This window comes from Hemitrygon akajei, chromosome 27 (genome assembly GCF_048418815.1).
Source record: "Hemitrygon akajei chromosome 27, sHemAka1.3, whole genome shotgun sequence".
Taxonomy (NCBI): Eukaryota; Metazoa; Chordata; class Chondrichthyes; order Myliobatiformes; family Dasyatidae; genus Hemitrygon; species Hemitrygon akajei.
Genome location: NC_133150.1, coordinates 25714310 through 25741542, shown reverse-complemented (window position 1 = coordinate 25741542; position 27233 = coordinate 25714310). Strand labels below are relative to the sequence as shown.

Here is a 27233-nt window from a genome sequence, read left to right as displayed (position 1 = left end):
TGAACAGATTGTACTGCCATACGTAAAGAATATCTTGGAAATATCAGCAAGACTGCTTCAGGAACACAACATCACAGTTGTTCACAAACCGACTGCAACTTTGAGGAGGAACCCACCAAAACTCCAAGCGCAACACAATGTGACTGATAGAACAAACATTATCTACAAAATCCAGTGTAGTGACTGCAGCAAGTACTATGTTGATCAAACAGTGAGAAAACTAACAATCAGGCTGCATGAGCATCAGGTAGCGAGCAGAAGGCTCATGCAGACGAAGAAGGACACTATTTCAACTGTACGACAGCCAGCGTCTCGACTCAAACAAGAACAAGAACGAGAATTTCTCGAAGGATGATTCTCTACAGAAGGATCCAGCAACAAACACATCCTCATAGATCTAGTAAATGAACTCTTCCAGATAGAAAGTGCAGCATCAACAATCAACGAACCGCCAGTAATCTTGGCATCTGGATAGTGAAGCAAACAGTTCTGATGGACCTCCCTCGAAGCTAGCCAATCAGAATCTCCTACTGCTGAACTGTTGACAGTGTTCTGAACCAGCCACCACATCACCATGTCGAATCAATATCCATTCAGACCCCAGAGGATAAATAATCAGGCATTCTGAGGAGACAACATCTTCAACTGCGCGCTGACGATGGATTCTCGATTGGAGCCAAAACATCAGCAAACTTTTTGCCAAGCTCAGTGATCAACCAAACTTCCAAACAGCTTACTGCAATTCACAGCTTTCTCTCTATTATCATGTATTGAATTGTACTGCTGCTGCAAAGGCAACAGATTTCACAACATATGCCGGTGATATTAAACCTGATTCTGATTCTGACTTGTGAATAAATTTTCTTGAAGATTGGTTCTCATATCTACCAATGCCTATTATCCACATAACTGCTGAACGATGCCTGATGTCTAAGAATCCCTGACAGTGGAATTGGCCTTTGGGGGAGTGTGGTTAATGATTCAGCACTGATTGAACAATTGAATCAGAATGCTTTATGATTGCATGCACCCTGATTTGATTGCGTATAGAAGAGGCAGGGTCTTCAAGTTATATGACAGTAGGAAGAAGCTACATTACCTCTGATTTATTATCACTACTGATGAGATGGTAACTGAACATCTGCACATTGTTGAATTTACTGCATCTCATCTCAAAAAAGTGCATAAAAATAACATGCACAGAGAGCAAATGGACTGCACTTACAAGTTGGCTCATCTGACTGTTTCAGGAGTGTCAACCCACTCCAAGCTTCAGAAACACTAGCAACTCAATGTACAAGCATGTTCTGGAATGACAATTTACCTTCATTGTGTCTTGGTGTCCAAGCTTTGGAGAAAAATAAGCCCCAAGTAATGAAAATTGAGGTCTTTGGTGCGTGCTTGAAGGAAGAGAGAGTGGAATGAGATCATTATAAAGATTCAAGGCCATTTGTCAGTGGCTGGGAGACAGGATTTCAATTAGGATTGGGGCTTGGCTTTGGAAGTGGAGGGAGATAAATGTGTGGGCAGATGGTGGAGACATTGGAAGCTGAAGGAGATTTGAGGTTTCAGTTCTTTAGGGTATAAAGGGTCTGAGACTCTTTTGGTAGCGGTTGGGAGTGAGATCAAAGGATTGAGAGCCATTAGTCAGAATCACACAGGTTATTGAGCTGACAGATATTACAAGGAATTAAATCACAATGGTAATGACAGAGATTTGTGTTCATAAAACATAAGTTCTCGCAATATTACTGAATCATGGTCACTTTGGGGACAAGTTAGCCCCAATTTACCTGCAATTCCCCAATATAAGAATTGGAGCATTGCAAGCCAATTCAGATGAATGTTGTTCAAAGAGCAATCATTACTACACAAGGTGTGTTTACACGGAGAACTACGACAAATCATTCATGAACAACAGGGAAACTATGTTAAGTCTACAAGGGTGAATCACTTCAGGAGTTGCCTGTCTGAATGTCGAGAGAGAAGAGCAGAAATGATTGTTACTCAGGGTTTTGTTCTGATCATTGACTGTTAATTCCCCTCCACAGATGCTGCCTGATTTGCTGAGTTCCTCCAGCATTTAGTATGTGTTCATTCTAACTGAAGTTAATTTTCAATCGCAGAAGAATTATTTCTGGAGTCTGTGATTATATTTTTAGCTTGTTTTCAAATTTCTTTTCACCTTCCCACTCAATGTTCCCACTTTGATTTTCAGGGCATAATCAGTCCTTATTAGCCCACGTTTCTTGCTTTTGAGAAACTATTCTGTTTACTGTTACTGCATCACATACTGGTATGATTTATGATACTCAGGTAAATAAGTTGTAACACAAGCTGTTACTCAATAGCCCAGCTGAATTCCAAGTTAATATGTACCAACTTGGTCCATCTCCTATGCTCATGTAATTTTAGAACAAAAGTACAGTAAACAAACTTGGTTAGTTGATGGCCCCCAGCTAATTCGGAAAAGAAATTCAGCACTTTAAATGTATTTTAACATAGGAACTACGGCATATGTACATAATAAATTCTTGTGTTCCTGGCACCAATTCAAAACAATGAGAACTTGAACTCTTCCTTTATAAAGATTACGAGGATGCTGATTGTGATAATAACTTTAAAGGGATTCCTTACATGGATAGAAATCAGAAATAACTTAATTTACAGTATATTGCTGCTGACTGTTGTAGTACCAAACTGACATAAAACAATGCTAAAGTTCCTTTACAAACCAAAGCGAGCAGCATTTTGGAAGAATTAAGACTGCCCAAATGGATGACAGATTGTATCACTGAACTAAATTCAGAAATGCCAAACAATGTAATCTGCATAAAGAGCACAGTTATTCCAGTGTTGGCATTCACTCCATATTTGCATTATGATGCCGTTGCCTGGGTAGCTATTAGGAACAGCTCATTTCAGATGGATTTATTAATTAATTCTCCCCATTTGATGCACAGAAATGCTTCAGGTTAGTTTCCATTTGCACCAACATAAACTTTTTAACCAAAATTGAATCTCCTGGTGTGGTTTCATTAATCACGGCCCCATTTTAGTTTGTAAAATTTAGATATTAAAAGATCCACGACCTTACCAGAGAGTGTATGTTACATATGCATTTACCAATTAACATTTTACCGGTACTTGAAAATCAGTACCTTGCGGAGGCCAGCTGTTAAGCTTTACATTGTCTTCATCAATGGAAAGGTCCATGTAAATGTGAATACATGCAAGAAGACCTCAGAGAAGATGAAAGTGTGTTAAGCAGACAAATTTTGCAAGGAATTACACTGCAGTCCAGAGAACTATCCTCTAAACATATTTGTCCCATGATTACCCAACTCTGGTCAGTTCAGGAACAAGTTAGTTCAAGGTGAGGTACTTTTGGACATTTTGGGGATAGGAAAGGGAAAATACCATTCAAATTCTTCCTACTTCTTTCTGGTGATTTGCTAGCTCTATATTCTACAGATTTCATATACTTTATTTTTTGGGTAAATATGTTTGGAAATATATTTTTAAACATGGATATGTTGGAGTTTTATCTTTTTATTTGTCCTATCAAGGCAATGCTGAGATAGTTGAAGCAGCATTATATTGAAAGAAGTTTGAACATTTTAGGATACTCAATAGAAGCCTAAATAGAGTGTCCAGCATGGATTAAACTCTCCCATCTATTAACCCTCTCCCTACCTGATTCTATCAGTATTTCACAAAAGTATAGAGCTACAGCATCTTAAATAGCAAATTGAAGTAGAATATTTTAAACAATTAGAGTGATTGAATTCCTGAAGATGTAGACTGCAGGTTGTCACACTGAGCTCATTAAATGATAGATGCTCTGATTAGAAGATTGCTGGGTTGGCTCTGTAGATAGATGAGGTCAAGAGAACTAAAGGACTTTCATTACTGGTTCAATTATTGTAACGAGCAGGAAGTGTTAAGGGTGCTATCTGAAGAAACTGAAAATCCTGACCATTTTTAATTGGAGAGGGTGGTGCTGACATTTAATTGCTTGCAGCGTCTCAGGAAATGCCAGCAGTTCTAAATGGTACAGCAAGTGTGTCAGGATATGTAAGTCTTGAACATCTTGCTATTTTAGAGTTTTTAGCCCACTGGGTTCACACTGTAGATGCTGGAATTTAGAACAACACACAAGATGCAGGAAGAACTCAATGTGTCAGTCAGCACTTAAGGAGGGAAATGGACAGTCAACATTTCAAGTGTGGGCAGGGAGAACTGGTTAGATCAGGATGAGAGAGAAAAGGGAAAGAGGGGAAGCAATGTACCCGAATCCGGGGAATTCACTGCTCATGCTGTGGCCTTGTACATTATCCCGGCAAAACACAAGTTCCTCAAGTCTACTGATTTCCTTCAGCATCTTGTTTGTTGCATCGTGTTCACACTGAACATCATCACCTCATTATAAGAAGGATGTGAAAGCTTTAGACAGGGTGCAGAGGAGAATTACCAGGACGTTGCCAAAATTAGTGAATGTGTCTTATGAGGATAGGTTAAGCCGGCGAGGGCTTTTCTTTTTGGAGCGAAGGAGGATAGAGGTGACTCAACAGAGCCATACAAGATGATAAAAGTCATAAATCGAGTGCAGAGTCAGAGATATTTTCCCAAGGCAGAAATTAAAGGTGATTGAAGGAAAGAATAGAGAAGATGTCATAGGTAGGTTTCTTACACGAAGAGCAGTGAGTGCTTGGAATGCACTACAAGGGGTGATGATCAGGGCCGAATTTAGTGGGGCTGGAGGCCCTGATGGGCCCCTGCCAGCACCATAAAATGCTGCTATACCAAAAAAAAATGGCAAGAACAAGAGCAAAGGTCATACTGGTCTAAATATCAAAGCTGTGGACCAAGACACTGGTTTAATACAATACGTAGACTATAAACTTACAGGCCTTAAGAGGGAGGACAGAAAGTAATGCAGATTCTTAGTTTGAAGGACAGTAGCTAAAGCATTCAAAAATTGACCTAGGCTTAGGTGGCTTAGAAAAGTTATGAGGGAGATGGAGTATGATGTACCCAATCTTAAATCTTTATTTAGCTATTGCTGCACATGCTCAGCGGCATGGTTCCAGTCGCTAAAGCCAGTTTTGAAGATGGGCTGACAGTTGCCATCACTGAAGATGCGGCATGCAAAACAAAACACCCAGTGAAGGGGAATATAAGAGCCATTGCCTTGACATGTACTCACCATTTACGAGCTTGCACTTGAAGTGAAATTTGGAGAAAAAATGTCTCTGCTGTTTGTATACTCATTCCGAAGCTTTGATATCCGCATTCTTATTCTGGCAGGACTCTGGCCCTTTCTTAGTTCAGTATGCTAAAGTTTCCTTTCCCCAGCGAGCAGGATCAGTGCTATAAGGATCCTCAGTAGTTAACATTAATGGTGGCCCAACTTGGTTGTTCGGAGGCCTCTGTGGTCGAGAATTCCAAAGTCATGCTCTCTGCCTCTTCAGCGTTAGCTGCTGACTGTGGCAAGGACGGTGGTCCTGTGCTAACACTGGTGCTAGCGTTAGCTGTTGAACAAGTCTCCATTTGTCCACTGGTCTCAGACTGTGACAAGAGTGATGGTACTGCTGCATCATCGAAAACAGGTTTAAAAAATTCTGTCAATTTCAATGTCTTTTTTAATGCTTCTTTCTCACGGTCCTCTTTTTCTTGTTTCTTTTTTTCATTTCTGTGCTCCACTCTAGTATTTTTTTTTGTCCGTCATGATGATAGCTGCCTATTTTGGGCCCCTCTGCAGCTCTGGCTCCTGGGCTGCAGCCCAGCCTAGCCCTGCCTGAAGTCCGGCCCTGGTGTTGGTAAAGGTAGATATGCTAGGGGCATTTAAGAAACTCTTGGATAGGCACATGGATGATAGAAAATTTGAGGGCTACGTAGGAGGGAATGGTTAGATTGATGTTAGAGTATGCTAAAAGGTTAGTATAACAGTGTGTGCCAAAGCCGGCTATAATGTTCTGTGTTCTATGGTCTACATTTCCGTCAAGTGCTCATTTTTACAAAATCCTATTCTAATCCCAATTAACACTCCCCACCTTCAAGGTACATTTATTATCAATGTATAAATTGTAAAACCTTGAGATTCATCTGCCTGTAGGCAGCCACAAAGCAAGAAACCGGAAAGAACTCCATTTAAAAAAAAGACCAAAACCCAATGCACTGAGAGGGCAAACCACAAACAATAAAAGCAACTACAGCCTTCCGAACCAAATTGAGTCGATAGACCCGGAGAATGGTGCAGCCGGAATAGGGCCATAGTATCAGTCTTGGTTCATCACACAGGCAGGGCAAATTGCTGTGTAATTCGCAGAGATGAAACGCGGAGCATCTGGAGCAGTCTCACAGCCTTGGGGCATGGAGAGAGGAGGAAAAGTCACCCAACCCTCGCCTGCCACCAATTTCCTCCACGTTCTACGACTCATCTTTCCGCCAGGAGCAATTTACAAATGTATACAGTACCAGAGGTCAGGACTGAATCTGGTTTGTTGGTGGTCATTTCTATCACCACCCGAACAGGGAATGCTGAGAAATCTGGCTGCTAAACCTGCTCCAAGTCTGATCGTGTACAGAAGTAATCATGCCATTAATTTCACTGGATAATAACAGCTGTTTCAGACTAAACATATTTTAAATAATTTACCATCTTGAAATGTTTTAATTGTTTTAAAGATCTTTTAAGTTTCATTTATTTTAATTTTCTTAAGCAGTTTAAGATTGTGTTAATGCATTTTGATTCTCATTAAAGTCAGAGACACTCACAAATAATTAAAACCAGAATCAGATTTATTATCACACATATGTCATGAAACTTGTTTTGGAGCAGTTGCACAAAACACCACTGGTTAATCAGCTGCTGAAGTTTTATCACCCAAACCATCAGGGTTGGCTTGTTCTAGCCACACAATGTGAGTGCAGTGAGGTCTGAAAGACTTGGCTTTGGCTTGCCAGTGAGGTTTGGACTTTTCTTTGAGAAAGGTAAAAGGTATAGAGTGATCCTGAGGAGGTTGTTTCTAAGTGGCAATTCAGGAGCAAATTATAAATTTCTTAGTACTGACATGTTGCATGCTAACTATTACCATGTATTCTCTCAACACATCTTTGGCAATATATTTCAGGGAATCTAAAGAACCCAAACATCCGTTAAACTGACTGGACTCCCAATCAGAATCCCAGCTCCACTTTACCACATGACACCCCACGACAACCAACAACACTCTGCCAACACCAATCTCGAACAGAATTTCTCATCACAGATCTATCATTTTAGCATCTTGCATACTCCTGTATCTTGCTACTGCAATATAAAAGAAATTATCAAAGCAGCAAGGTATATAACTCACTTTTGATGTGTTGCACGTCTAGATGTACCTTGTGACTTACCTGAAAGATATAGAGGCAGTGTTTTAAAACCTACACAAGTATGAGATATTCTGCAGGATATTGCCCAGGAGCAGAACATTTCAGTCATGAGGAGAGACTTAAAAGGCTAGATTTACAGTATTTCCTTTGGAGTAGATATAAAAATTACCGGAGGCAATTGTAGAGTAGATAGAGTAAAACATTTCTCCTTAGCAGAGAACACAGTTTTTAGGTAGGAGGTAGGAGATTTAAAGGGCTTTGAGGAAGATTTTTTTTCACCCAGAATATAGGTGATACCTGGAATGCACTGACTGTAGAGGTATCCTCCATCACTCCCATATTTAAGAAGCAATAGACAAGCATTTGAGACACTTGGGCATAGAAGACTATGGGCTGAATGCTGGAAAGTAGGATTAGTGCAGGAACTTAATGGTCAGCACAGATAAAGTGGGCTGAGTAGTGTGTTTCTGCGCTGTAGGACTAATGCAATCACTCAAACCATGTATGATGTTCTCCAGCAGGGTTGTCTATTGGTAGGTTTTAGGCGGCTGTAGAGGCCAATCCAGGATCCACATGACCAGAATATTAGGGTGGATTCCTTAACAGGGAACGCCTGTGACGTCGGGAAGTTTGTGTACAGGAGATGTCACCGCATGTTCTTTGACAGGTAGGGCTCAGGATCCAGTGGCATGGAGTACAAGACGACTGGGGATCTTTCACTCATGCAGCCTTTCTTCATCTTCCTTGCTGTTACGATGTGCCTTCCCCTTCCGCTACCTTTACCACTATGGTCTTGGTTGGATCGCTCTTTGTCTGGAATCTCCCCTTTGGCCTTACTGCCATTTGTGACCCTACAAGAGTCAAGCACCAGATGTCTAAACTCCAGAGAGCAAAATGCTCAGGATCTCATGAACTCACAACCCTCTCCACCACGACAAGATGACAATCCTTTGAGATGATCTGTGCTGTATGACTTGGTGATCATATAAAGTACCAATGTATAAGTAAATTACTTTCTCACTTTCTCAGTTCTGGGAAAGTGCCATTCATCTGAAATATTAACTTCTCTGTTTTTCATTCCACAACTGTCGCCTGAACTGCTGAGTGTCTTCAGCCTTTTTTGCTGTATTGTCCAAAGTATGCATCGTGTGATAATCACATCAAAAGAGAAAGGATAAAGTTAAGTATTTGACTTAGCTTAAATGATTGCCAGTTTGGCTCAGCTCTATTAGTACCATCTTGACAAGGGGGCATTCATCACCAGATGCCCCTGGAAAACATGTTCCAAGTTCCCCAGTAATGCTCCTGGAGTAGAATTAAAAGGGGGTTACACCAGCGGTGTGCACAACCAGTTGTGAGAATTTAAGGACGCATCCATCAACAATCTGTAGAAGCGAAGGAAGAACCATCAATCCGGCAACAACTATCGGGGAATATCCCTGTTATCTATCGCAGACAAAATGTTCACCATGCTTCTTCTCAACCCTCTCACATCACATCTTGACTGAGGAATTCTACCAGAGAGCCCCTGTGGATTCAGGAAAGAGCGTAGGACTTGGTGTTTGTTGCAGGGCAGCTGCACGAGAAATGTAAGGAGCAAAACGCTGACCTGTTCTCCTGCTACAGAATATTGAGCTGACTAAGGCCTTCGACACTGTTAACAGAGACTGTCTGTGGAAGATTATGGTGAAGTACAGATGCCCAAGGAAATTCGTCACCATGATGCCGCAATTCCATGATGGCACACAAGCTACAGTCAGGACAATGGTGGGACATCTGAGCCCTTCCTTGACTCTAATAGGGTCACGCAGAGCTGCATTTTGGTGCAAACATATTCAGCCTGGTCTCTTCCACTATGTTGACTGATGCCTTCAGAGATTCGCACTGATGGGAAACTGTTCAATCTCGGGAGGCTCCACGTGAAAACTAAGGTGATGGCAGACATCATCAAAGACTTCCCTTTTGCTAATGACTGTGACCTCAATGTTGGTTTAAAAGATGATATGATGCACTGTGTCGATAGGTTTTCTGATGTGTGCATCAACTTTGGGCTTACCATCAACATGAAGGAGACTGAGGTAATGCACCAGCCAGTACCAGAGAAATCGCATGTTGAGCCAAACATCACAATCAGTGCTCAGACACTCAACCCAGTGAATAGATTCATCTTGGTAGCACACTGTCTCAGAACACCATCATCGATGATTAAATAAAAGCCAGGATCGCCAAACCATGTGTAGTCTTTGGCATACCAACAACTGGAATAAAAGAGGAATAGGTCTACAGATGAAGCCAAAGGTGGTATAGGGCCGTCGTACTTCCCACTCTGCTTTATGCCTGTGAAACATGGACAGTGTGTCAATGGCAATGTCAAGAAACTGAATCATTTTCATCGTCCGCCTCAGAAAGCTCCTCAACATTTACTGGCATGAGAGAACCCCTGGCACTGGGTTACTTAGCATGACAGGCCTGCCCAATATTTACCCCATCCAGATATAATCTCAGTTATGCTGGGCAGGCCACGTAGCTCGTATATCAGACCATCAGCTGCTTAAGAGACTGTTTTATGGCAAACTAGAGAAAAAAAAGCATTCCCATGGAAATGCTAAAAAGACACCTTGAAAACTTCACTAAAGGCCTTTGGCACTAACCCAGACACATGGGAACATATACCCAGGATTGGGTTTAGTGACGCACCGTCCTCCATAATGGTGCAGTGATACATGAGGCAGAGAGGACATTTGCAGCAGAAATATGGAGGCTGGCCAGGAAAGCCTAAGCTCACAACTCCCAGCCCAACATGGCTGCCATCTTTTGCCCACACTGCCAAAGAACTATTCAATCAGGGATTGGCCTCTCCAGCCATCTGTGTACCCACACACCAGTTCAGCTTTATATTGCAGAAGGCTAAAATGGTTCTCATTGTTGCTTGATGGATGGATGAATGAATGATCCTGTTGTAGAAATTGTGGGAAGATCACAGGCATGACTGACACCACAAAAAGTATGGCCATGTGATGCCAAATGAACACATAGAAAAATAAATTTATTAGCTGTTCTGTGGAACACTGTGGACATGCTATGTTGGTGCTGGAAGAATAGTGATACTTGCAGGCTTCTCCCATCATTTCCCTGGGTGTGCTGGTTGCCATATAAATTATGCATTTTACTGTTTGTTACAATATACATGTGATAAATAAAATGTGAATCTGAATCTAAATCTCAATTGTATAACAATGGAAGAAAGAATGTTATGCAACTGAACTTTCAGGCAAATATACCTTTCACAGTTTGTTTTTATCGTTGCTTCATTTAATTTGGTGTGCTCTCAGGTGGTTCATTGCAAAAGATGGATGATGACCTTTTATAGATGCACCTTATTAAGAAATCAAGACTAGCACAGATATCCTCATTGGTTTAATGGCATGGATCATAATGTCTTACTTTTATTAGAACACAACTCAGAGGCTAACAGCTATGCTGCAACTTGTTCTTTGCAATATAGAACAAATATGCAGGCACATTCCTTCAACCTTTCTGGAGACAGGCTCAGTTAATACTAGATGAGATGAACATTACTTCAACTCAAGAAGCCCATTATTTTACACTAGCTGAAACTGGTGTGATCAGAGTTGCTGTGTTCAAACAATGTAATATAATGATGCAAAGTAAATTCTGAGTCCCATCTACACATTTCCTTCAAGAAGTATCGTTCTCTTGTTTCCAAGTTCTTGTAAAACTGCACGACTTAACTCACTCTGTTAACCAAACTGCAGAGTCAGACTTCAGCAGAACTGTCAATGTGCACAGGAGAAATGAACATCAACCTAATCATATAGTAATTATTCAAATGCGAACACTCTAGGATATGCTGCAATCCAGCACAATAGTAATGACGATGGAACTCCAAACACCAACAGAGTAAATTCATGAGCAGCATCACATGTTTGACTAGTTTGCCCTTAATTCTGTAGCAGCACAAAGCCAAGAATGTTATTGTTTGTGAAAATATTGAAGAAAATTACAGTCACTGTGAAGAAAATTGAAACAGCATTCTGCGATATTCTCAGTCTGAAGTGAAACATAGTGATTTCATCTGAACTTGGGAACAATGTCATCAGATGCATGGTGATGGGAATCAGGTAAAGATAACTTCAATCAATCACAAATAGAATGGGCCAAACTGGTCAAAACAGTCATAGTTGTGTAATTCCCATTTACTTTCTATTCCTTCATATTATGGAATTCATAATTGACAACATTGAAACACCACTAATTATTTTAAAAGAGCTGTAGTCCTATTTTGTTTTTATTTGTGGTGTCGGGTTGATTCATTTGCTAGCAACTCCAAGGGGATGCTCACTACACAAGTGCCTTCTTCACTTCATGGCCAATAGATTAAAGCATTTTCCGTTGAACATGTTGGATTCTGATGCTTTGATCCATGGTTCTTTAAGAAGTCAGGAAGCGGGCACAAAATCTGTTGCTTCACAATCGTTGTATTAAGTATTAATCGGATAAAGAGAAATTGAAGTGGCCGGTAACAGGAGAAGCGAGTAAAAACAAAGAGACATACTAAGAACCAAGATGGTCCTGGCCTTTTATTCCCATAGATAAGGAAGATTCCATTCAAGTTTGTAGGTCAGAGTTAACAAACGAGAAAGCTCTTATTGAAATAATGTAGCACCAAGAGAAGCTTTCAGAATCACACCAGCATATCCACTACGGGAACACAATGAACTTGCATATATACAAGGAAGCATTGTAAGCAGTAACTTGAATACAAATAAAATATAATATATAAACAAATAATTAATTGTTAAACTGCAAAGAAAATAACAATTAAACAATCTAATCTGATAATTAAACTGTCAGATCCAACAATCCGCTTCCCCACTTTGATTCTAAATCATACATTTAGAATCATTATATCTGAAAATTCAGAAGCAGAAAAAACTTGTGGTATCAATGTTAAATATAAAATAATCAAAGATTTCCCAAGTTAGAAAATATCCTAACATAGATTAGGATATATATTCACTGAAGTATTCATAAGATTATATCATGGTTAGGCAGGTTAGGAGGCATACTTACACAAGTTTATGATCACTTTTAAACAAGTAAAAAAAGACAAATTGTGATAAGGCATATTAATGTGAATAAAGTTACTCATTATATTGAGTAATCCCAGTTTCTCAGACTTAAATGAATCCCAAAAGGAATCCCATTTGCTTGATGTATTTTAGCTGCTTCTTCATGGATATGATCAGTCAAATTAGTTATGTCTTCTGATTCATCAGGTAAGTAAAACATTCCTTACCTATAACTGCACATGTCATCCCCCCCCCCCCTTAACTGCTAAGACAAGATTGAATGCCCTACGATTCTGAAGAACCATCTTATGCATGATGACCATTTCTATTGTTACTTTTCCAAAGGCATCAGCCATGTCATTGCTTACTCTTCTGAAGCAGCAGCAACATTTTTAATCTATCTAATACTCCTTGCAACACCATATAATAGGAACAAAATTGGTTCCAAACAATCTCCCTCTAAAATATCTTGTTTATATCTAGACACGGGAGGTAAAGGTAAGGTGTATGCATGCCTCATGGCAGGAAAAACATACATTAATAACAAAATCCTAACCAATTACATGGAAGAGAGGTGTAAGTATGTATTGTTCCATGAACTTTGATTCAGTCCAAGACACTACATCAAAGGAGCTTTGATGAATTGTAAGATTTCTCTGATGGTCAACGAAAATTCCAGAGTCATTACCCATTTAGGACAAAGCAAAGTATAATTGCGTGAACTATGCTCTACTGGAACAGTACCTTCTGAAGTTAAGCAAAAGGTAGTTTTTATAGTGAACACCTGAAAAAATTAGATACAGATACAGATGTCACCCAGGATAAGACATGAATAAGGTCAGTTATGATATGATTCTCTAAATCATGCTGACTACATTTACATAAATGATCCAGTTCAAGATGGTATGTGGGGATTATGATCTATATAAATCTCCTTTGAGATTAATGATTCATAATGAATCATAGACATAATGTACCATCACCTTTGTTGGAATGTTTAATAATGAGGATGCATGTTTGTTCTGAACCTGGAGGAATGCTCAGTATAACAGAATATACAATTGTATAATTCCTGACAAATACTCAGAGTGAAATGTGTTCCTCGGTCAGACTTGATGTGATGTAACAATCCCCATCTAGGAATATTGTCCTTGATTAGGGTTTTTGCTGTGTGAGTGGCAATGGTTTTTCTTACTGGAAAAGCTTCTATCTTGAAAATTTATCTACTATTACCAGTATGACTGAGTATCCTTGACACTTTTGTAAAGAAATGTAGTCCACTTGAAAGTGTAAAAATTGCCCAGGTGGAGCAGGAGCACTTAATTTTGTTAACTTTTCCCCTGCTCCAGGATTTGTTTTCTGGAATGTCATGCATCTTTCAAATGTTTGTTGAGCTTGTGCCCTGAGCTTTAAATTCCGTCACCATTGGGAGAATCTGTCCATAACCTTTTGCACTCCAATGTGTCCTAGGGAGTGTGTATGCTGTGCTAGATAATCTTATATGCTTGTCTGTGATACAGAGTTCAACTTTGTTTCCATAATTCTTGTTGTCAGGTTTACTGCGCATGTTCTTGGTATTTCTTTTATTTCTTTTACTTCTTCCCATGCTGCCTTTTCTGCAATTTCTTCTGTGAATGCACTCAACAGCTTTCCGCTGCAGTCAATTCGGAGTGGCTTTTACATTTTAATACAACAACTTCTGACAGTGGCTGCATAACAACCATAAGTTCTTGTACTAGTTGGCCATTCTTGATTGCAGTTCCTACTGCTGTAAAATATCCCGCTTGTCTCTGTAACTTCCAAAATTATGAACGACTTCAAAGATTCAAAGAACATTTATTATCAAAGTATGTATGCAGTATGTATGAAATTTGTCTTCTTCACAGATACTCCTGAAACAAGGAAGAACCATGGAACCAACCTGTTCAAAGAAAAAATATCAAACATCAACCCCCCACCCTCAACCCACAAGGGCAAAAAAATCACACAAGTGGCAACAAAAAAAAGAGCAAAAACACAGAATATATAACGCAAAAATCAAAAGTCATATTTCAGTTCAGCTCAGTGTTCATTATCTGCAGGCTGCCCCTAATCAAAAATTGCCCGCAAGTAGTAACATAAAAGACTAGCCAGAACTGGAATGCAAATTAAACCTAAATTAAAGTCTAAATATAGAATCCACATTGATTAAACTTTGGTCAGGCACTATCTACCGACAGCATCTAAGGAGAGAGCGCGATCACTCGAACACAAGGACCCGCCCTCAGGAGCAGAGAGTGAGAGACTGCCACATGCAGACACCATCTCAGTGAAAGGCTGGTAGATGGCGCTGAACACTTGCTTGCTCTCTGCAGCCGCCTCAATGATTACAATCTTCCTCAGCGAGATTGACAAGAGATGGAGTCAATCATGGGCTCGTGCCCCCCATCTCCAGCTTCCTGGCCTCCATGCCACACGCTTTGGGTGCAGCCTTCTGGAAAACTTTCGGAGTCAGCAAAGTGCCAGATTGCCAGATCAGCCTGAAATCACACTTCCAGGATGTAGATAACAGGCTCTAACAGGAGCAGAATCACATCTGAAATAAAAGGATGCATAAAAGTGAAATGAATTGCTTCATGAACTGTCTTCAGGATGTCACCATTGGTGGCAATGTTCACTGGCGCCATCTCCTTCCAGCGCAAAAGCATATTGAGAATCAGTGTAGATATTGACTGTTCTTCCTTCTGCCAACTTACAGGCTTCAATCAAAGCTTTTAGGTACCAGGAGCCAAACTTTCTGATGGTAGCATTTCAGTTTCAGAAACAACCAGTCAACTTCCTCTCTCATTCTTTGAGAAGTTATCAGAGTACAGCCTTTGGCAGAATAATAATCAACAGCACGTTGTCAGTCTCCATGCTCATGAGTTAAGACTGCCATCATGTATTTCTCCTTAGCATACAGGGTAAATAGTTTACCTCTGACAGGGATTCTTAATGCAGGCGCAGTACACAGTGTTGCCTTTGAAGGTCGAAACACTTTCAGTTGTTCTTCATTAAGTGTCACAGGGTATTCTGAGCACTTACTGCCTTGGTGAGTGGTTGAGCAATAGTTAATGACTCTACCACTAGCTTGCCAATACATTGATCAGCAAGTGTTTCATCTTCAGTCCTGTGTCTTCACTCACTTGGTCTTTATTGGCGACCAGCTGTAACAGAACTGTCAACCTTATTGTTTCATCACTGTCATCCTCAATTGAGTTCCTAGGGGCAGCTGTAAGATCCATGTCACGTCCATCCTATATTTCCTTAGAGTTCAGATGATGATGCTGTTTTGGGAGACTGTCCAACCAACACAGGCTATAACTCTTCACAGTTCAGATAGAGTCACTCTCTCTGGGGAAAGTTCCATGGACTACAATTCCTCGGAGTTCAGGTGCTGTTGCCGTCTCCAGGAACTGATTAATGTGGGTGATGTTTTCCTGGGCAGAGTGCCAGCAGTAGCGTCACAGGAAGTGTCACCAGCAGGACCACCCACTGGAAGTCACGGCAGCACTGTTAAAAATTAACTCAGTCCGCTATGAAACTCTGTACACTGCACTTCAATTTTATCATTTTTTTGTTCATTCAGTTAATGCAAAGACGTGTTCTTTAGACTATTTACTCTTTCTATCATGCTGCTTTTGTAGTTGATCACATTAAAAACTTAGTAAAAGTCTTTATTTTTCCCGTTAACCCTTTCAATCGCTTGCACATTAAATCAAACTGACCATGTGGTCTGATCTCTGAATCAGTAGCAGCTTTCCCTTTTCCTTAGGCACTTTCTGGATCTTAATTAACTTAATATTTGTTAGAATATTTCACTAAACCTTTTTCATTATCAAACTGAGATGTTTTATTCAGATAAGAGCTTGGTGTAGGTGTCACACTTTGACCACTGTTTGATTCAATCTTAACTCACACATTTCTTTATTACTTTGACTGCGATCATGAAATATTAATAAATTGCAACCAAGTAGATTATCCAGCAATTGTAATAGATAGTCCCACAATCATATAGAGTACATCCAAATAGATTAGAACTGAATGGATTTCCCAGCAACCGAAATAGATCATCTAGTAACTGAATAGATTGTGCAACAAAATAATTTCACTAGGTACCAAAATAGATAACTGTGGAACTGAAATAGACTATCCTGCAACCAAAAGTTTTATAGATTTTTTAAAAATAGATATGCAGTAGTGTTCAATCCTAATTTTTATACAATTGTACTGAAACCAGAACTAAGTTTTCTCTCAAATAAATTGGTACAGAGGAAGTTCTTACTCCTTTTTGCTGCTTACTAAAAATTCTACTTTGTCTGCAATTATTCCTTAAACTTTACAATATCTTGCCACCTACTACACTAATTGTTGGATTCTGATGTTTTAATCCAAGTTCTTTCAGAAGTCAGGAAAGGGGCACAAAACTCATTGCTTCACAATCATTTCATTACGTGTTAATAGAGCATAGAAAATTTATAAAAGGACAGTAGCAGGAGCAGAAGCTAATAGCGAAAGCTTAAAGACAAAGAGACATCAACTAAGAATCAAGATCTGGCTGGTTTTCTGGTCAGCTATTTTATACCCACAGATAAGGAAATTACTTTCAAATTTGTAGTTAAGAGTCAGGCAGTGAGAAAGCTTTTGTTCAAGTAATGCAGAAGCAAGAAAAGCTTCCAGAATCATATCAGTGAAAACATTGAATTTGCATATACACACTGTGACCTCTAGGAAACATAGTAAGAAGTTACTTGTATTTAAGTAATTATATAAAATATCAAGAAGACAACTAATTCTTAAATTGTAAAGAAAATAATAATTAAGCTATCTGAACTAGGATTTAAACAGTCTGATCCAACAGATGCTAGAGCCATGATGGAGTTAATAGAACATAGAACATAGAATAGTACAGCACAGCACAGGCTCTTCGGCCCACAATGTTGTGCTGGCCCTTAAACCCTACCTCCCATATAACCTTCCACCTTAAATTCCTCCATATACCTGTCTAGTAGTGAATTATAACGATAAGCTTCTAAAAAATAAGTTAATGAGATTTTAATTTGACTCAACAATCAGCTTTGTTACAACGATATTGGATGTCTTTTGGTGAATTAACCTTCATCATTTCCATTTAGGATTCTACTAAGGATTCTAACATCTCAGAATAGATGGTTAGATTGGGTAGAGAACAGGTTTTCATAGGTACACATAACCTATACAACAAGTCTTGATTACACAGTCAAATTCAAAGGCAAACTCAGAATAATAGCGAAGTGACCAAACTGAACCCAGTACTTCAAATGCTTCTTCACCAGCAGCATGTGTAACTTTCTGACTTCGAAACTCAATGCCCGGACTGATGAAGGCCCGTGTGTCAAAAGCCTTTTTCAGCACCCTAAAGCTGAAAATATAACTGCACAGAAAATTCCTAATATCCAAACAAAGTAAATTATCCATCTATCACTTTTTAAAAAAATTTCCTGAAGAACACAGACCAAATTTAAAATAGTAAAATGTTCTAAAATGATTCACTGATGAAAGCTTATGTCAAGCTCAAGAAGGAGGTTATAGGAAGGGCGATGAAAAGTCTGTTCAGCATTGGCGTGAAGCAGAGGAAGAACAAATGCCAATACATCTGCTCAAAGGGAACACAAGGACTCACTAACCAAGGGCACTGTTATCAATAATGGGCTCTACAAAGAGAGAGTGGGAGAATCCTTTCCCAGAGCTCCTTAGTTCAGGCAACACCAGAATTATTTTGCACTGCACAATATTTGACTACTGTAAGATAAAACAGTAAGCCTTTAATTCTATCCTTATAGTCACCCATATCTCACCAAAAATGATCAACTCAACTTAAAAAATTCTTCCTTGTACACCTATTGTTATTTAATACAAGATGGAAACATAATAATAAATGTGATTAAGCTGATTGCCAGGAAATAATATACTTTTAAAAATCTCTAAAAGTTCACTCCTTGCTAGAAGTGATCACTGCCTGAAGCAAGGCTGCAATGAATTTTCCAAGAGTTAATCTGCAAATATGCATTACAAAGATACACACGGCACAGTTCTTGGTAATCATATTGATGCCCGACACAAAAGCTGCTTCATACCAGGTGGTATCTGATCTTTCAAGAGTTCACTAGATGCCAATTATGATGCAGAATACAGGGCCTTTTAGCTGAATAACTAAAGACTGGAAGATATAATAGTATTCTAGTGGATGAGACTTCTTATGTAACATTATAAATGTGCTCTCATCCAAGTCTTACCTGCCATCCCTGTCCCAGTCATAGACCTCTACCTTGATTGTTCTGTAAGGAAAAGAAAGCAATGAATGAATACTTGATTGCAAATCTGAGGCAAAATCATTATTCAAGATGATTACCCTTAGTAGTACAGTTAATATTCTTTGTAGAATTCTGGAAAAAGTAAAGGCTGTCTGAGCTCTGTTAATTAGATTTCTTTCCACTTCCACTGAAATTGTGATCATTATTTTACATGAATCAGACCTTGTTGGAGCCCAATTAGGAGACAAGTGTGCCCCAGAGATAACCAGAACCCCCCTTGAGTACTGTGAACTGGTTGACTTATCCAAGAGCTGTCAAGCCATGGAGTTAACTTGATCATCTGAGATAAAATATGATTTTACATACAAGGAAAAACAACATTAAGTCAGACATTCAACAAATGGATAAAAATCTTCATGGTATAGTTATAAGGAAAGCTAGAATAAAGAGACCTAAAATTGTTTGTGGAACAGGCGGCCTGAGAAAAGAAGTGCAAGATAAGTCTTAACAGAGGCATTTGGTGCCAGAGAGATGAAATAAATATCTGAAGGATCAACGGCCACAGAGTTTGGCTGACTTACACAGGAAACAGAATTGATATGAAGGAATACTTTGATGGCCAGAATCAGAATGCTTTACCTGAGAAGGTAACTTAATTATATCTTTGAAAAGGGAGCAGTCTAAAAGGTTAAAGAATCAAATTATTGCAAATTTTGAAAATCAATTGGTCCTGGGGTACTGGTAAAGAATGGTTGAAACTTCAGTGCCTCCAAGATTTCTGCTGATCTTCAAATAGATTTATGGAAAGTGATTGGAAAAATGTCTATAAAATTTCCTACAGAATGTTCAAAACATTTTAATACAAGGATAAAATTTCTTGAAATGTGTCCATGAAAAGTAGGTTAAATAAGTTGTCTAGTTAGAGAAGCATAGAGTTGTACAGTATAGAAACAGGCCATTCAGCCCACTATCTCTAGGTTAACCATCCAGCTTTAAACATACATTTCTTAAACTATACTTCTTTTCCCTATACTCTTCTAGAAACTCATTTAAAAGCTCTCAAATATATATCATTAGCAGCAGTGGACCAAGATTAATTCAACTGGTTTTTTTTCGGGTAGGGCCCAATTCTAGCATTGTTACTAAATTTCTGTAAAGGATTGCAGCTTCTGGGCAATTCTGTTTAAAATTCACAAACTTTTAGTCAGCTTGAAAACAAACAGCCCAACATTGCTGATTGTCCACGCTTATTATTTTTAAGGAGAAGGTACCAGGATAGTGTTTTGCCCATTTCTAAGAAAATTGAAAAATAAATGGAAAGATGTATGTGTGATAATAAATCGTGAAGCTCCATTTTTACTTCCATTCAATTATTTCTGAGCATCTAGGGTGTCAATCACATCTGAAGAAAAAGCATGCAGTAACAGTGGAAATTTGTTTGTTGCACATGACTGGCATTTTCACTACTTTGAGAAAAGAAATAATCATGAATCAAAAATTATAATTTCGACATGTAGAATGACATTTTATATCTGTAGCAATCTGTTTTATTCCAGAATATAGCATAGTTCATAAACTAAAGAGACTAAAAAGCATGCATAACCACTTCCAAACGGAAACCCTATGCTTATTGTGCAGGTGAGATATATAATTTGCTTGTGTTTACAACAACCACAACATGAATTCAGGGACTTTGTAATACCTTTGACCTATGGTAACCTTTTACTTTAAATCCTCATCCCCTCACCTTTCTAATCATTGATCAGATTTGGACCTATATTCATAATCTTCACCTTTTTGATTCTTTTGTTTTTCATTGTTCCAGCTCAGTGAAGTATTGCAATATAATTTTCTGCATTGTGTGGGAACACTGAATTGTAGTAGAATAGACATACCAATCTACACATACAAGGGCTCCAAAAGAAAATGAAGTGAAATGGCCAGGAAATATATGGATAAAATGCAGTCAAATCAGCAGAATTCATTAGCAGCACACATAAAATACTGAGGAATTCAGAAAGTCAGCATCATCTACAGAGGGGAATAAACAGTTAATATTTCAGTGCAAGACCCTTCATCAGAACATTCCTTCGAGTCCTGATGAAGGGTTTTGGCCCAAAACATTGACTGTTTATTCCCTATCACAGATGCTGATGACTTGCTGAGTTCCTCCAGCACTTAGGTCGTGTTGATCAAGATTTCCAGCATCTGCAGAATCTTTTGTGTTTACCACCAGAACTCTTTACTCTTTTGTCGTCAGAGTAAGGGCATCCATACATTCACTTAAACAAAGAGGAAAGGGTTCAGCTTAAATAGGGCCTGAACAATTGAATATTTCCCAATGTCGCACTGAAATATTTGTTTCACAAAGAACTGCTGTGATATCAGGCAAGAATCAGAACTTACTATTTCTTTCAATAACTTCCTGTGCATCAAGAAATGTAATGTAGTTGTACAGAGATTTACAGAGCCATGGCATGCAACCTTTTGTTTATATCGAAATGAGATAGCCACCAAACTAACATAAGAACACAAGAAATAGGAGCAGGAGTAGGCCATCTGGCCCATTGAACCTGTCCCACCATTCAATAAGAGCATGGCTGATCTGTCCGTAAACTCAGCTCCATCTACCTGCCTTTTCCCCATAACCCTTAATTCCTTTACTATCTAAACCTATCTAACTTTTTCTTAAATATATCTAGTGAAGAAGCCTCAACTACTTCCCTGGGCAGAGAATTCCACAGATTCACCACTCTCTGGGAAAATCAGTTTCTCCACATCTCTGTCCTAAATCTTCTCCCCTGAATCTTGAGACAATGTCCCCTACCAGCATTATCAGTGTGATACCTTGAGTATCTATGGTTCAAACATTATGGAGTTTGCAGATGATGCCAAAAGGAAAGAAAAACATGAACAGTTGAGTACACTTGTAACACTGCTTAACACTATGTGCAGGTTGTTGATGGTGGTAGCAATTACACAAGGTGTCTTTGTTGAAGACTATCTGCTGACCAGTACAAAAAGAATTCCACTTTTCATGGTTGTAACCAAAAAAGGCCCAGCCATTTTGTAAATGGGGCTTGCTAGGTCCTTAACATATTAACTCATAATTTCCCTCAGGCAATAAATTCTCTGACTGTCAGCAAAAATAAATTAAATATTATTTGCCAAAGGATGTCGATGATTTGCAGTTTTTCTGCAGATTCTTGTTTGGAAGTTCTTCCCTGATCCTTAGTGCTAAATATTCTATCTGCCTCATCAGCACACTGTACCCTGCCATCAACATAAATTCCTTTGAAATCTGCCTTTCTACAGATCTACATATCTCAACCGTATAGCTTAATATTTAAAATCATTTAAAATTTTAACAGATTTTGAAAATTAATTAGTATTTAACATATACTGAAAATCCCATGATTTTACACAGTAATTATGTGATACCAGCAGTGACAATCCAATTGAGTTTACTCATCTTCATTCATGTGTTCTTGATTAATAATATATATCATTATACCACAATATAAACTTCCTTTTTTGATGAAATTGTGGAGAATAATATCCCATTGTTTATCCCAACCAGCATCAGTACTTATATAGATTACCACATGGCTGTTTGCTTGCTGTGTACGAATTGATTCTTGTCCCCAATATATAAAGTGAACATCAAAGAAAGAATTTCAGCTACTGTAAAGCATGTTGAGATATTTTCAGATTGTGAAAAGAAGCATAGTCAAAGTATAGAACATCATTTTCTCTGAGTATCTACTTGCATATGCTTACTGTGATTTGATGGTGCAGGCGTGACAGCAGTTTCGTTGATGAATAGGAATGTAATAGGAAAAGTACAGAAGGCATTAACTATAAATGTGAAGAATGAAAAGACATTGCAGTCCATTCTTGTCAATTTTTTAATTATGGATAAGATTTATTTTGCTAAAAACATATATACTTGCTGTGATTTGACTGAACAGGAGAGTCTCACAATGTTCCTGCTTCGCAACAGTGCAACAATCTCAAAAACTTACAGTTTGAAGTAATCTAGAGACTTGTAAATAAATCTCCTTTTTTTAACAGTACACAATTTCAAATCTTTTTTAAAGAAATATGCAGAACTGAGCAACCTGAGTTTCCAAAGAAACAGTTATTCAGCACACACACTCAATTCCCTGGTAACATTGGAGATAACATCAAGCTACTGTATGTATGTTTGAGATCCATTAAGTAAGCATTCCAACCCAAAAATCTTTCAATTTATAACAAATGGATTTAGACAACTCCTGTAAAAAAAAGTCGGAGCAAAGTTGTAGCTTGACTACACATCAGGCATTATTAATCTTGCTTGTTCAAAGAGACTGAAGTGAGTGAATCAAATGATGAGCTCTTGCGTCTCAATGCATTGCCAGTGTGGTCCCATCTGTTGCACAGTGATTAGATTCAGGAAAGTCAGCCAAGCTTTGCAAGGTCAGAATTGTACCGTAGGTCTGACAGTCTTCAGCTGCTTCTTCAATGATCTTCCTTCTGTATCATGGTCAGATTGTGCAAATGTTTGTTCAGTTCTCATTACAACTCCTCAGCAAATGAAATGATGAAATAGCTTGTGCAATGGGGCTGAGATAAAATTTTCAAATGGGCTGATTAAAGGCAAGTAATATTTACTCAAAAGCAATCATGAATTCCAATAAAAGAGAGTTTAATCTACCTTATTATTCAATGCATCACCATGAACATCCTGGAGCTTACCATTGATCAGGGAATCAACTAGATTAGTTATATTAACTATTAACTCTACAAGATTGTAGTGAAAGGCATCCCAATACTTTAATCATCATCTATAAAATAAAGGTCATGAGCACGATGGAATATTCTCCAAGTGCAGATCCAAGAACATGGATAAAGCTTATCACAATCTAGGATAGAGCAAGGCAATTGAGATTACCTAACGAATCATGAAGTTTTAACTGTTATTCACAGAAAGAAGAAAAATGTGCATAAAACCATAAATGATCAAACTTGAACTTGTGTAGATTGATCAAGGGCAGTTACACAGTACAAAAAAAACTGTCATCGATTGTTTGCTGCCTAACTTTGCCCTGAGAATCCTGCCAATACTTTGCACAATTCTCAAATTAGCTACATGATATCCATCACTTTCATTAAGCAATCCTCTCTTGTTGACAGATTGAGATGGTGAGGAGCCACCGGCAGGAGTTTTTGTTTTGGTTTTGACACTTTATGACATTTATTTAGAAGAAATGGTGTTTGCTGGCTCTCCGCCTTTAGAGATTATGGCGACCAGAGCTCCTTGGACAATAAGCTGAGAACATACTATTGAAGACTGATGACTAACTTGGTACTACTCTTGTAACTGAATAAAACTGAGCCAAATAGAAACTGTAACTCAGAAATATAAAAGCCTTTATTTACACTGCAAACCATCAGGAGTGATCCATCATCTGAGAGAATCCAAGAGAATCTCACTCTCCTGACAAGCAATGCAATTTACTGCGTGAATTGATTAAAAAAAAAGGCTAATCTTCACATTGAGATTTTAATCCTTAAATTACTGGCTAAACTGTAGCAAACATACTTCAACTGGGTTATCTGTGGTCAATGCATTTGGTCCTACAACAGACAGAGTACTTTCAAAATGCTGAAAATCTAGAACCATGGATGTTCATGGAAATATGAGCATCTTGGTTCTTAGATCATCAAAAGTTTCTAGATGGGTTCAGAGCAAAGTCAAAAAGGCTAATGCAATGCTGGTCTTCATATTAGGAGGGCTGGCTTAAAAGGAACCACAGAATTTTTTTTTGTGACAGCTTGACAGAAAAACACATTATCTTTTAAAGTAAAAAGCCATATAACTTTTGGGATACTGTGAGCAATTTTTGGTATCACACCTCGGAAAGACTATGCCAGTCTTGAAAGAAGTATAGGGTGGATGTACCAAGGTGATGTCTGGAAGCAAATGATTAATTATGGAGAACACTAAACAAGCTATCTTTCTTACAATTTATTCTGATTTGAACGAAGTTTTCATGGAAATTGTTAGGGCAAATAGAGAGAAACCATTTCTTCTGGATGGGTAGTCATAGAAAAGGGTCTTCATCATCATTATGTGCCATGTAGGTACATAGTCCAAAATCTACAGCTCGGTGTTGCAGGAATGAAGTTAGACAATAGTATGTACATGCAAAGAATGGTAAAAATGTGGAACTTTGTTTTGAAAGTGGTAACTGACATTCAGTAGTTAAGCAAAAGTACAAAGTGACTTGGGGACAAAGCAAGAATGTGGAGTTAGGTCACAAAGCAGACATGATTTCACCAGGCAGCAAAACAGGATTGAGAAGAAAATTGGTCTTCCTCTGATTTGTTGCTTCGCTAAAGAACTGTGGGAGGGTGGGGGGGGGGGGGGGAAAGACTGGTGTGATATAATTTTTACCATTCCTTTTTATTCAGTAAATGTGTTGATGAAAGAACCGATAAGTTATACGGGGTTTTACTTTCAAAGATATTGTTGTGTTTTCTTTGTTGGGGTGTTGTGTGGTTCAGTAAGGTTTTTACTGGAAGTCAGAACATGTGTGACGTCCATACAAACCCACTCGTGGGTCAGCCATTAATGATCAACGTTTCAAACTGAATGTAGCCACACGTTCATAATAGAACTGACAATTTAAGGTGCCACAAGAGCACTTGTAGATAAAAATAAATTCTGTCAAGCTGACACAAAAGAGGCAGGGCCAGTAAATTTCCAGTTGGTTCACCATGTAAAGAAACAAAAGGGCAGCTGTCTCACAAAACAGCAGGTAGTAATATAAACTACAGTAGAGTACCGATTACCCCACCAGGCCTCTAATCATTGAGAATCACACTGAATGCTGCTTACATTATGGCTGAATGGCAGGCCAAAAAGATGCTAATTCAGCTGAAAGTTATTCAGGATCAGAAATAAGCAATAGAAAATGTATGTAGGCACTGCAAAGGAGAACCATTTGTTATTCAAAATGACTAAGTAATATGATTTTTTATGTACAACTATTACAAGTTTGAGTAAGGTTGCGTGCACTTGTTAGTATATATCACTTTACAACTTAAATTGGTGGAGAACAGCAGAAAACACTATACAGCCCTCACCAATAGTTAGCTCACACTTTTACCGTTCCGAGCATTCATTTATAAATTTTAGATTTATTTAATTCCTTGCATTTGAATATTCAGCTGTCATGATGGTTTCAAAACTCATGCTTTTAGATCAATCTATTCTGCTGCAATACTGTAGTAATAGGGTCTGGAAAATCTCCTGGAGATAGTGGATGTTATTAACTCCAGAATGGATGAGGAATTGAGAAATTAGTATTGGTAGAAACTCAATATTGGAGACATTAATTTCAGTGAAAGAGAATACATCTCCAAGACTACTAATCTGCATCCCAAGGATTTGAGAGACATTTCTATGGAGTTACTCAGTAACTATTTTCCAAAATTCCATTACTCTGACAGATAGAAAACAAGCAGGAGAGAGTAAATGAGAAACTAGGAGTCATTTGGTCAGACATTAATAGCATGCAAAGTGCTACAATCTATTTCATATTTTCTAATGACAGAATGCAACAATTTGGTTTATCAAGTCAATACCTTATCTTAGAGTCTTCTCAACAGTCCTAGACCTCATCCAATTGTTTTCTTCTCCCAAACACCAACCAACTCTGTGATTATCTATCCATCACCTACACTAGGGGTAATTTACAAGTACCGGTACCTATTAGCCTCTCAGGATGTCTTTGTTACTTGGGAGAAGCTGTAGCAACAGAGAGAAGGAGCAGTCTCCACATGGATCAGGGATCAAGCACAGGTCACCAAAGTTGTTCAGCAGTACTTGCAGCCACTGACCCAGTGTGCCATTTATTAAGGAAGTGGCGGCAGATTACCTAGAAAATTACTGCCCAAAATAATAGAATTAGGCAGTGAATAATATGTTTCACAAAAATGGTGAAATTATATGAAGTTGGAACTATGTGGGGAACTAGCTAATGTGGTTCATGTGGAATTTAAAGTCTTCTCAAAGTACCACAAAAGAGATTATTAAACAAAATGAAAGCACGCGTGTTTGGGAATAATACATCAGTGTCAGTGTTATTTGATTTACGGACAAAAACAGAGTTAGAACAAATGGGTTATTTTCAGGTGGGGAGGCTGTGCCTAAAAGGATACTACTGGGGTCAGTACTAGAGCCCCAGCTGTTCATTCAATATCAGTGATTTGAATTAGGGGATCAAGCATAATCCAACACAGAGCCAGAATGACCTGGGTCCAAGAGCATGGAACGACCCGATGTTTCGCTGATTTATGTTCTCGGTCAGATTGAAAGGCTCAGGGTGTCAGGGCCAAAGGAAAGGGATGGGTCAGTGTTCAGCTAACCAGTCTGTGAGGTTTACTTGTCTCTGCAGTG

General features: G+C 38.6%; 1 protein-coding gene across 1 annotated transcript in view; it reads right to left on the bottom strand.

Moving 5' to 3' along the window:
• The window catches only part of LOC140717189 (copine-8-like), a 659086-nt gene that overhangs the window by 268620 nt on the left and 363233 nt on the right, over nucleotides 1-27233 (bottom strand). The window contains exon 11 of the mRNA XM_073030487.1: nucleotides 18767-18808. Within this exon, the coding sequence (XP_072886588.1) occupies nucleotides 18767-18808 (42 nt within the window). The remainder of the gene's footprint in view (nucleotides 1-18766; nucleotides 18809-27233) is intronic.